The following is a 12,940-nucleotide window of genomic DNA, read 5'->3' on the forward strand; positions in this document are numbered from 1 at the left end:
TAGAAGAAAAGCCAAGTCAGTTTGGAGGGCCGGGCAAAGACACAAGGGAATATGGCAAGGCTGGGCAGCTTTATTTTAATGCCAGTAGTCTTATGGCTCAGGCAGAGGAATTGAGCGCATTGATTAGCAAAAATATAAAGGTGAAGTATATTTATTAGTCACAAGTAAGCTTACATTAACACTGCAATGAAGTTACTGTGAAATTCCCCTAGTCGCCACAGTCCAGCTCGTGCTACCAAATAAACCTGTTGGACTTTAACCTGGTGTTGTGAGATTACTTACTGTGCCCACCCCAGTCCAACGCCAGCATCTCCACATCAATCTCCACCTGGGCAGGCATGGCCCAATCTGAGATAGTCAGCATGGCTTTGTCAGGAAAGAGATCATTTTTAACAAATTAGATTGAATTTTTCGAGGAGGTGACTAGGTGTGTAGATGAGGGAAGTGCAGTTGGTGTAGTTCATGTGGAACTCAGTAAGACTTTTGACAAGGTCCCACATGGGAGACTGATCATGAGGTTAGGAGCCCATGGGATCCAGGGCAATTTGACAAATTAGATCCAGAATTGGCTTTGTGGCAGAAAGCAGAGGATAATGGGCAAAGGTTGTTTTTATGACTGGAAGCCTGTGTCCAATGGGATATCGTAGGGTTTGGGGCCAGGTTCCTTGTTGTTTGTAATGTACATGTATGATCTAAATGGGAATGTGGGATATGATCAGTAGTAGGTTTGCAAATATCTCAAAAATTGGTGATAAATAGTGACCAGGAAAGCCTAAGATTACAGTGCGATATAGACAGGCTGGTGAGATGGGCAGAACAATGGCAAATGGAATTAAACCTGGAAAAGTGTGAGGCGATGCATTTTGGGAAGACTAACAAGGCCAGGGAATACACAATAAGTGACAGGGCGCTCGGAAGTACAGAGGATCGGAGACACCTCGGAGTGCAGGTCCATAGATCCCTGAAATTTAAAGTTCACTTATTTGTGTCATGAGTAGGCTTACATTAACACTGCAATGAAGTTATTGTGAAAATCCCCTAGTTGCCACACTCTGGCACCTGTTAGGGTATACTATGGGCAATTTAACACAGCCAATACACCTAACCAGCACACCTTTTGGACTGTTGAAGGAAACTGGAGTAAGTGGACGAAACCCACACAACAGAGAGAAAACACACAAACTCTGCACTGACAATCATCTGAGCTTGGGAATCAAACCTGGGTCTCTAGTGCTATGAGGCAGTGATACCAACCATTGTGCCACCATATAGTACAAATATGGTGGTTAAGAAGGCATATGGGATACTTGCTTTTATTAGCTGAGACATAGAATATAAGAACAGGGAAGTTATGATGGAGTTGCAGAGGATGCTTGTTGGGCCACAGCTAGAGTACTGTGTGCAGCTCTGGTCCCCACACTACATGAAGGATGTGGTTACACTGGAGAGGGTGCAGACACCAGGATGCTGCCTGGGCTGGAGTGCTTCAGCTATGAGGAGAGGCTGGTTAGACTGGGATTGTTTTCCTTTGAGCAGAGAAGGCTGAGGGGGAACCAAAGTGAGATGTACAAGATTATGGGGAACATAGATAAAATTAAAGTCACCAAGACACCATAGAATGCTCCCTGCCTTTTTTGAGAGAGAGAGCACACTGAGTGGTGATGATTTAACCTGAGGATCCACACTTCAGGTGAGGAGAAAGGTTAGGAAGGAGAGACCTCCATGAATAACCTCAGCTGGTACAAGATTTGAATACACGCCATTGGCATTGCTCCACATCACAAACCACTGTCCATTCCAAAAGAGCTAACCAGGGGAGGCAGTGGCCTAGTGATATTGTCACTGGCCTAGTAAATTGGAACGCCTGGGTAATGTTCTGGGGGCCTGGGTTCAGATCCTGCTGAGGGAGATGGTGGAATTTAAATCCAATTTAAAAAAATCTGGAAATAAAAGTCTACCAATGACACCATTGTGGATTGTCATAAAAATTCACCTGCTTCACTAATGCCTTTTAGGGAAGGAAATCTGCTGTCTTTACCTGGTCTGGTCTATATGTGACTTCACAGCAGTCTCTGGATTGCAGTGTCTCTGTATAATATTACAAAGCTGACAGATTGTGTAAAACTTGTCCATGCCCCCTTTTTTTTAATCCCCTAAGCTAGTCCCAATTGCCCACATTTGGCCCATATCCCTCTGTACCCATCGTACCCATGTAACTATCTAAACACTTTTTAATAGACAGAATTGTACCCATCTCTACTACTACCCTCTGGCAGTTTGTTCCAGTCACTCACCACCCTCTGTGTGAAAAAAATTGCCCCTCTGGACCCTTTTGTATCTCTCTGCTCTCACTTTAAATCTATGCCCTCTAGTTTTAGACTCCTCTACCTTTGGGAAAAGATATTGACTATCTAGCTGATCTGTGCCCCTCATTATTTTATAGACCTCTATAAGATCACCCCTCAGCCTCCTACACTCCAGAAAGTTCCCAACGTGGTTGACTCTTAACAATGAATGCTGGCTCAGCCAGTGACACCCACATGAATGGATAAAAGAAAATGCGACTTTTTATATTGACCAACAGAAATAAAAGTTCAAACAGTCCCCTTGTTGGGCATGAACCCTCTCAGCCCCGGGGGAACAGCTAGCCTGAGTGTGAGCTGTCATGATGTAGAGATGCGGTGTTGGACTGGGGTAAAAACAGAAAGAAGTCTCACAACACCAGCTTAAAGTCCAACAGGTTTATTTATAAATACAATGTAAGGTTAATTTGTAAATTAATATAAGGTTTATTTGTAAATACTACAAATAAATCCTGTTGGACTTTAAGCTGGTGTTGTGAGACTTCTTTCTGAGTCTAAGCTGGACAGCAGCATGAGAATGAGAGGCTCTCTGCGCTGCAGTTCCCGAGAGACACACACGGAGGGGTTGGAGATGCGGAAGGAGCGGGGAAACGAAAGTGAATGGGGCGAGTTTCGTTTTTTCTTCAAACCTGACAGTGGAGACTCGGCTGAGAATTTGGATTTGACGGTGAGTTAACTTTCAAATAATTTGGGAGCCCCTTTCCCCTGTCTCTGGGAAACTCCGCATTTCACAGCTTTAACTGCTGGGATTCTGGCTAAATCGACCCCAGTTGTGTTTCCATCAGTCATGTCTCTCCAGGATTCATGACCATTCATCAGAGTTAGGGAGAAATGTCTGTGAGAGGAGTGGAGGCTCCTGTGATTCAGAGTCAGTCTCTGGGTCAGAGTCGCTGTCTGGGTTTGTGTGTCAGTCTCTGGGTCAGTGTCACTGTCTGGGTTTGTGTGTCAGTCTCTGGGTCAGTGTCACCCTCTGGGTTTGTGTGTCAGTCTCTGGGTCAGTGTCACCCTCTGGGTTTGTGTGTCAGTCTCTGGGTCAGTGTCACTCTCTGGGTTTGTGTGTCAGTCTCTGGGTCAGTGTCACTCTCTGGGTTTGTGTGTCAGTCTCTGGGTCAGTGTCACTCTCTGGGTTTGTGTGTCAGTCTCTGGGTCAGTGTCACTCTCTGGGTTTGTGTGTCAGTCTCTGGATCAGTGTCACTCTCTGGGTTTGTGTGTCAGTCTCTGGGTCAGTGTCACCGTCTGGGTTTGTGTGTCAGTCTCTGGGTCAGTGTCACCGTCTGGGTTTGTGTGTCAGTCTCTGGGTCAGTGTCACTCTCTGGGTTTGTGTGTCAGTCTCTGGGTCAGTGTCACTCTCTGGGTTTGTGTGTCAGTCTCTGGGTCAGTGTCACTCTCTGGGTTTGTGTGTCAGTCTCTGGGTCAGTGTCACTCTCTGGGTTTGTGTGTCAGTCTCTGGGTCAGTGTCACTCTCTGGGTTTGTGCGTCAGTACAGTAAGAAGTCTGACAACACCAGGTTTAAGTCCAACCAATTTATTTGATAGTAAACTCACTAGTTTTCGAGGTTTGCCTCTTCGTCAGGTGAATGGAGAGTTCTGGCCTCAGACAGAGAATATAACGGCACAGACAGTTTACAGATTACTGATTAGAATGCGAATCTTTACAACTAACCTGCTGTTCAAGTCTTAAAGATGCCGACAATGTGAGTGGAAAGAACATTATGCATAGGTTAAAGAGATGTGTATTGTCTCCAGACAGTACAGTAAGTGAGGTTTTGCAAGCCCAGGCAAGTCACGGGGGTTACAGATAGTGCGACATGGACCCAAGATCCCGGTTGAGACCGTCCTCATGTGTGCGGAACTTGGCTATCAGTCTCTGCTCAGCGACTCTGCGCTGTCGTGTGTTGTGAAGGCCGCCTTGGAGAACGCTTACCCGAAGGTCAGAGGCCGAATGCCCGTGACCACTGAAATGTTCGCCAACAGGAAGGGAACAGTCTTGCCTGAAGACATTCCCTTTCTCTGCCAGCCCCACAATCTGATAATCCTCAGCTAACAACATTCCTCTAACTTTGGTCTCTTTCACATCCCCGATTGGAATTCCACCACCATTAGAAACATAGAAACTAAGAGCAGGAGTTGGCCATTTGGCCCTTTGAGCCTTCAGTATGATCGTGGCTGACCCTCTAACTCACTGCCAAACTCCCACTTTCTCCCCGTACCATTAAAATCTAAAACTTATCTATCTCTTTCTTTAATACATTCAGCGGCTTATCATAGAATCCTACAGTGCAGAAAGAGGCCATTCAGCCCATCGAGTCTGCACCAACCTCAATCCCACCAGGCCCTATCCCCATAACCCCATGCTTTTACTCTAGCTGGTCCCCCTGACACCAACGTGTAAATTTAGCATGGCCAATCCAGCTAACCCACTGAGTGAAGAAATCTTTTCTTATCTCAGTCCTAAATGGCCTACCCTGTATCCCAAGATTGTGTCCCTGATTCTAGATTCTCCAACCAGGGAAGACATCCTCCCTGCATCCAGTCTGTCCAGCCCTGTTAGAATTTTCTATGTTTTAATCAGATCTCCTTTCATCCTTATAAACTCTACTGAATACTGGCCCAGTCAAGCCAATCTCACCTCACAGGACAGTCCCAACAATCCTGGTATCAGCCGAGTGAACCTCTGCGGCAATCCCTCTATGGCGAGTATATCCTTAAATAGGGAGACTAAAATTCCAGGTGTGGTCTTACCTTATAAAAGCCTTCTGAATGCCCAGATACATCACATCCGCTGGTTCTCCCGTATCCAATCTATTAATTACATCCTCAAAAAATCTCTAGCAGATTTATTAAGCAAGACTTTCATGAGCCCATGCTGGCTTTGTCCAATCCCAGCCATGCTTTCTAACCATTCTATTATCACATCTTTTATAATAGACTGTAGCACCTTTCCCATTGGTAGTCTTGTGTCCAGCTTGGGGATACTTTCTCTAAAACTTTCCACCTCTATCCAGTGTTCCTTCTCTAAAACACTCCATAGTCCCACCTCTTTCTCAAGTTTTGTTTGAGAATAACCTCCTCCAGTTAAAGTGGGTAAAGGTAATGTGCTTGTCCCTGTTAGTCTCTTCATCTTGAAAGAGAATATCTCAAAAAATAATGGATGGATTTCAGTGAAACTTAGTACATGGATAGGATATGACTATATAAAAACACTGTTGCTTTTAGCAGAGATACGGATCCAGATCGAGATTTTGGAATTTTTTTTAAGGATTTGTTAACATGAGGACATTGGGCAAATTGACATTTATTCTGGAATGTAGGCGGATTGTTACAGAATGATGTGGATAGTTTTAGAGTGTTATGGAATGTCTCAGATGGTGTGGCAAAATTTTCACAGCTGTCAAAACGTGAGCAGATTTTTCAGAGCAACTTGTTGGATGTGGATTGGTCTGAAGCCACCTCGGTGAGATAGAAGCTTTTAAAAGATTTTCTTTTCAGCTTTATAATTACAGAGCGTCAGTCAGACAGGGAAGCACCTCATGGAAGCACATGTAATTGTAATTGTTCTAGTGTGCCTTTAAGGGATAACAGTACACCATTCACTAACAGGAAGTGTGCCATTCAATCCATTTTAGTTTATTTTTTATTTCAGCAGCATACGTGCAGCTCTGATATTGTCAAGCTTTATACCTTTGTAAGTATGTCTGCATGTGCCTAGAATTAATCAAACATCTTTACCCAATCCCTTATGAGTTGGCAGTCATAGGAGCATTGGAATTAGGAGCAAGAGTCAGCAATTCAGCCTTCGAACCCGCTATGCCATCTAAATGATCATGGCTGATTTCCATCTCATCCTAACTCCGCTTCCCTGCCTTTTCCCCATAGCACTTTATCCCGCTTTTGATCAAATATTTATCTGGTTCTTGAATCCATTGATTGATTCTGCATCCGCTGCACTCTGGGGCAGACTTCCATAGATTCACAATCTTTGTGAGAAGTAACTTTTCCTTATCTCTGTCTTGAACCTCCTCCCTCTTACTCTACAACTATATCCTATTGTCCTAGACTGTTCTAAAAGGCATTTGGTTAACTTTATCAATCCTGTTGAGTATTTTATACACCTCAATCAAATCCCCCATCATTCTTCTGTACTCCAGCGATTACAGGCCCAAACTACTCGACTGCTCCTCATCTGAAAGCCCCTTAAATCTAGCGAACCGCTTCTGAACCACCTCCAGTGCCACCACATCCTCCTTCGAAAAAGCTGACAGAACTGAACACAATACTCCAAGTGTGGTCTCACCAATGCCTTATACAATTGTAACAACACTTCTCTACTTTTATACTCCAGATCCTTTGCAATAAATGCCAAGACTCCCTTTGCCTTCCTTATAACAATTGGCACCTGCATACCCTCTTTCTGAAACACATACACAAGGACACCCAGATCCCTTTGCACAGGTGCTTTTGAACCTGTTTCCCATTTAAATAGTCTTTTGCCCTTTTATTTTTCAGGCCAAAATGGATAACCTCGCATTTATCTGCATTAAACTCCATCTGCCAGATTCTGGCCCATTCCCCTAGCCTGTCAATATCCATTTGTAAACATGAACTGCAGAGGTTCGAGAAGGCAGCTCACTACCACCTTCCCAAAGGGCAATTAGGGGTGGGCATAAATGCTGGCTCAGCTAACAACACCCACAGCCTATGGAAGAATTTCAGAAAGAATGTGTTAATGACTTTTGTAACCTCAAAAGGAATTGGAAAAATACCCAAAAAAGTGAAAAAAAAGGTTAAGGGTAAAGAGCAGTGAGAGTGAGACTGGGTGATGTTTATCCTTTAATGAACATGATTACAAAGGTTATCTGACTTTGTCATGTTGCTGTTTGTGCAATCTTACTGTGTAAAACTTTTCCGTCTTATAACAGTAACCATATTTCATTGGCTGCAAAAACAATTTGGGACATCCTAAGGTTATGAGAGGTGTGATCAAAATGTAACTATTTGCTTTGACTATCCCATCCCATAAAAAGCAATTCATAGATCCCTACAGTGCAGAGTGAGGCCATTCAGCCCATTGAGTCTGCACCAACTTTCTGAAAGAGCATCAATTCATCCTGCTGATCCACCAACCCTGCACAAGTTTAGAGTGTGGGAGGAAACTGGAGCGTCCAGAGGAAACCCATGCAGACACAGGGAGAACTTGCAGACTCCACACAGTCACCCAAGCTGGGAATCGAACCCAGGTCCTTGGCACGGTGTAACAGCTGTGCTAAACACTGTGCCACCATGTTGCCACATCAGCGGATAAGCTGTATTTTAGTGGTGACTGGTTAGTCCGAGGCTTCCGGAGAACTCTTTTGTTCATGATCTTGCCAAGTGACTGTTGTCCGTGTGTGAACAGAGTCAGCGTCTGATGATCAATGGGCCAGAATCCAACTGAGTCCAGTCCAATTCTTACTGGGTGTGTCGGACAGAAGGATCTGGGCACTGATCGGAGTGGAATCCTGGGTGTTTTCACCTCGCAGAATCCAGAGATTTATGAATTAATTGTAATGTTGCTACCACTCTGCAAAAACTGCTAGGATTGAAATTTGGTTCTTTTCTGATTGATATAATTTCAATGCTAGTTATTTGGTACATCAGCTGACCAGTGGTCAAAGATTTAGTAGATTTTGGGACTTAATTCCAGCCCTATCAGCTGACCTGTGTTATTCTTGATTTCAGGCAATCCAGAAAGATTTCCTCTCCGATCAGGGATGCAGAGCACAGCCAATTATCTCTGGCTACTCAGCGATGTCCTTGGACAGGGAGCAACAGCAAGTGTGTATAAAGCACGTCACAAGGTAAGGGACATTTCCCACTCAGTTGAAGTGTTCAAACACCAAGTTCAAATTAGGAAGCTAGGATGAAGATGTGAAGCTGGGGAATCTTTGTGTCCATAACGCAATTTGGAAAGGTTATGGGGAATCGATGTACACATTGGAGTGGAGAAAGAGTTGGTATGTTTGGGGAGGGAGAATATGAGTGACTATATTGCAGAGGTAGAGTTAAGGGATATGTGAGAGGGTGAGGAATATAGTTACAGGATGGATATGGTACATAGCATGATCCCACTAATGAGATGGTGGCCTAATGATGCCTGAACTGAGTGCAGACGGGCGTAGGGTTGACAGGATAAAGGAAGTGAATGGGTGGCTCAGGGATTGGTGTGGGAGGAATGGGTTCGAATTTATGGGGCATTGGCACCAGTATTGGGGTAGGTGGGACTTGTTCGGGCGGGATGGGGTGGGTCTGAACCGTGCTGGGACCAGAGTGTTGGCGAATCGAGTAAAGAGGACTGTAGACAGGGCTTTAAACTAATTAGGGGGGGGGAGGGTGCGAGGGTAGGTGACGCTACGAGGTCTAAAGTTAAGGATAGGGTACAGGTAAGGGAAGAGGCCGAGGATGTCCCAATTGGTGGCGTTACGGCAAATAGGGTCCAGGTGAAGGCTGGGATGAAAGCGCTTTATCTGAATGCACGAAGCATTCGGAATAAAGTGGATGAGCTGGTGGCGCAGATCGACACAAATGGATACGATCTGGTGGCCATTACAGAGACGTGGCTGCAAGGTGACAGGGACTGGGAGATGAATGTACGGGGCTATCAAGTGTTTAGGAAGGATAGGCAGGAGGAAAGAGGGGGTGGCGTAGCTCTGCTGATTAAGGATAGTATCAAGGTGGTAGCAAGGGATGATATCGGAGCCAAAGAGCAGAAAGTGGAATCGTTGTGGGTGGAGATTAGGAACAGCAAAGGGAGGAAGACGCTGGTGGGTGTCGTCTATAGGCCCCCGAATAATGATCTGGAGGTGGGGCGGGCTGTTAACGCGCAAATAAGTGCGGCGTGCAGGAATGGGACGGCAGTAGTTATGGGAGATTTCAATCTGCATATTGATTGGTCGACCCATGTTGGACGAGGTGGGCTTGAGGAGGAGTTCTTGGAATGCTGCCGGGATAATTTCCTTGAACAGTGTGTGTTGGAGCCGACGAGGGAGCGAGCTATCTTGGATCTGGTGCTATGTAATGAGGCGGGTAGAATTAGGGACCTTGCAGTGAAGGATCCTCTTGGAGAGAGTGATCATTGCATGGTGGAGTTTCTGTTGCAGATGGAGGAGGAGAAAGTGGGTTCCCGGACACGCGTCCTTTGTTTGAATAGAGGGGAGTATGGTAGGATGAGAGAAGAATTGGCGAATGTGGACTGGGGGAGCGCGTTGGAAGGTAGGTCTGCTGAGGAGCAGTGGAGGATCTTTAAGGAGATCTTTCTTGGTGCTCAGCAGAAATTTATTCCGATGGTCAAAAAGGACAGTAGGAGGAGAGGTAATAAGCCGTGGATAACGAAGGAGGTGAAGGAAAGTGTTAAATTAAAAGCGGAGGAATTTAGAGTAGCTAAGAGCAGTGGGCGAGAAGAGGATTGGGAAAGGTTTAAATGTCAACAAAGATTGACAAAGAAGTTGATAAAGGAGGGTAGGAGAAGCTATGAAGCTGGGCTAGCGCTTAATATAAAAAAGGATAGCAAGAGTTTTTATAAATATATAAAAAGGAAGAGGCTGGCTAGGGTGAACGTTGGTCCTTTAGAGGATGAGAAAGGGGAGCTAGTGGTAGGGGATGGGGATATGGCTAAGGTCTTGAATAACTTTTTTGTTTCTGTCTTCACGGAGGAGGACGTGAATAATTTGCCGGGTGTTAGCGATGGAAAGGTGGTAGGACTGGAGGGTCTTAATGACATTACTGTTACTAGAGAGGTGGTGCTCGACAGACTGGAGGGGCTGATTGTGGACAAGTCCCCAGGACCGGATGGAATGCATCCGAGGGTTCTGAAAGAAATGGCGGAGGTTATAGTGGATGCCTTGGTGGTTATTTTCCAGACGTCGCTGGATTCCGGGGAAGTGCCGGAAGATTGGAAAACGGCTAATGTTACGCCGTTGTTTAAGAAGGGTGCCAGGCAAAAGGCGGGGAATTATAGGCCGGTTAGTTTAACGTCTGTGGTAGGTAAAATGTTGGAATCCGTCATTAAGGAGGAAATTGCGAGGCATCTTGAAGGGAATTGCTTGATAGGGCAGACGCAACACGGTTTCATTAAAGGGAAGTCGTGTCTGACAAATTTACTGGAGTTCTATGAGGATGTGTCTAGGGCAGTGGATAGAGGAGAGCCGGTGGATGTGGTCTTTCTGGATTTTCAGAAGGCGTTTGACAAGGTACCTCACAAGAGGTTATTGCAGAAGGTCAGGGGACATGGAGTTGGGGGTAGGGTGTTAGCGTGGATAGAGGATTGGTTGTCAAATAGGAGGCAGAGAGTGGGGGTCAATGGGTGCTATTCGGATTGGCGGTTGGTGACTAGTGGGGTGCCCCAGGGGTCGGTGCTGGGGCCTCAGCTATTTACCATTTATATAGATGATCTGGAGGAGGGAACCGAGTGCAGGGTGTCGAAATTTGCTGATGACACCAAGATTGGGGGAAAGGCAAATTGTGCGGAGGGTGTGGAGAGTCTGCAGAAGGATCTAGATAGGCTGGGCGAATGGGCCAGGAAATGGCAAATGGAATTTAATGTTGGCAAGTGTGAGGTGGTCCACTTTGGTAGGAAGGACTATTACTTACGTGGCGAAAAACTGCAGCAGGCGACGGTGCAGAGGGACCTCGGGGTCCTTGTGCATGAGTCGCAAAAACCCAGCTTGCAGGTGCAGCAGGTGGTCAGGAAGGCGAATGGGATGCTGGCCTTCATAGCGAGGGGGATTGAATATAAAAGTAGGGAGGTCTTGCTGCAGCTGTATAGGGCATTGGTGAGGCCGCAGCTGGAGTACTGTGTGCAGTTTTGGGCGCCGCACCTGCGCAAGGATATTTTGGCCCTGGAGGGAGTGCAGAGGAGGTTTACTAGGCTGATACCGGAGTTGAGGGGGTTGAGCTATGAGGAGAGGCTGAATAAACTAGGTTTGTACTCGTTAGAGTTTAGAAGAATGAGGGGAGATCTCATTGAGACGTATAAGATGATGAATGGGATGGATAGGATAGAGGTGGAGAGACTCTTCCCGCTCAAAAAAGACAGTAGGACTAGGGGGCACAGCCTCAAGATAAAGGGGGGGCGGTTTAGAACGGAGTTGAGGAGGAACTTCTTCACTCAAAGGGTGGTGAATCTCTGGAATTCTCTGCCCGTTGAAGTGGTGGAGGCTGCCTCGCTAAATATTTTTAAGAAGCGGGTTGACGGGTTCTTGATAAAAGAGGGGATTAAGGGTTATGGGGAGAGGGCGGGAAAGTGGAACTGAGCCACGACAGATCAGCCATGATCTTATTGAATGGCGGGGCAGGCTCGAAGGGCTAGATGGCCTACTCCTGCTCCTATTTCTTATGTTCTTATGTTCTTATGTTGTTTTTGAAGGATGATAGCTGGAACAGCACAGATAATCTTCCTGCTTGTCTTCCAATCATCTGTTAGAATCTTTCTCATTCATCCCAGCTATTAATGATTTGGATACGGGAACAAAATGTAACATCTCAAAGTTTGCAGATGATACCAAGTTGGGTGGGAGGGTGAACTGTGACGAGGGTGCGGAGACCCTTCAGCAGGATCTGGACAGGTTGGGTGATTGGGCTAATCAATGGCAGATGCAGTGTAATTTGGATAAATGTGAGGTTATTCACTTTGGAAGCAAAAACAAGGCGACAGATTACTAGCTGAATGGCTGTAAATTGGGAGAGGGGAGTGTGCAGAGGGATCTGGGTGCCCTTGTGCACCAGTCACTGAAGGTAAGCATGCAGGTGCAGCAGGTGGTAAAGAAGGCAGATGGTATGTTGGCCTTCATTGTTGGTTTTGAGTACAGGAGCAGGGATGTGTTGTTGCAATTATGCAGGGCCTTGGTGAGGCCTAGAGTATTGTGTGCAGTTTTGGACTCCTTTTCTGAGGAAGGATGTTCTTGCTCTCGAGGGAGTGCAGTGAAGGTTTACCTGGCTGATTCCTGGGATGGCAGGACTGATAATTGACCAGGTTAGGATTGTTTTTGCTGAAATTCAGACAAATGAGGGGGGGATCTCATAGAGACTTATAAAATTCTAACAGGACTAGACAAGGTAGATGCAGGGAGGGTATTCCCAACGGTGAGGGAGTTCAGAATAAGGAGCCACAGTCTGAGGATTCAGGGTAGACCATTTAGGGCGGAGATGAGGAGACATTTCTTCACCCAAAGAGTGGTGAGCCTGTGGAATTCATTACCACAGGAAGTAGTTGATACTCAAACATTGAATGTGTTCAAGAGGCGGCTGGATATAACAATCGGGGTGAATGGGATCAAAGGTTATGGGGGGAAGCAGGATTTGGCTACTGAGTTGGATGACCAGCCATGATTGCAATGAATGGTGGAACAGGCTCGAAGGGCCAAATGGCCTTCTCCTGCTCCCATCTTCAATGTTTCTATGTTACTATCTGAGAGAAAGGAGGTGAGGGCAGGGTTTGTGGCAGAGAGAGAGGAGTAGGGGAGAGAGGGGGTGTTGCGGGAGAGAAGGAGAGGTGGGGAGAGCGTAATGGGTGGGGGTTTGGGGTGGGGGCAGGGGATATGGCAG

General features: G+C 46.1%; 1 protein-coding gene across 1 annotated transcript in view; it reads left to right on the forward strand.

Moving 5' to 3' along the window:
- The first annotated feature begins 2,927 nt into the window (after nucleotides 1–2,927).
- The window catches only part of LOC145356826 (serine/threonine-protein kinase TBK1-like), a 56,482-nt gene continuing 46,469 nt past the window's right edge, over nucleotides 2,928–12,940 (forward strand). The window contains exons 1-2 of the mRNA XM_080209735.1: nucleotides 2,928–3,030; nucleotides 8,081–8,199. Coding sequence (XP_080065861.1) covers nucleotides 8,113–8,199 — 87 coding nt within the window. The 5' untranslated portion in view covers nucleotides 2,928–3,030; nucleotides 8,081–8,112. The remainder of the gene's footprint in view (nucleotides 3,031–8,080; nucleotides 8,200–12,940) is intronic.

This window comes from Carcharhinus amblyrhynchos, chromosome 22 (assembly GCF_965287045.1).
Source record: "Carcharhinus amblyrhynchos chromosome 22, sCarAmb.v2.hapA, whole genome shotgun sequence".
Taxonomy (NCBI): Eukaryota; Metazoa; Chordata; class Chondrichthyes; order Carcharhiniformes; family Carcharhinidae; genus Carcharhinus; species Carcharhinus amblyrhynchos.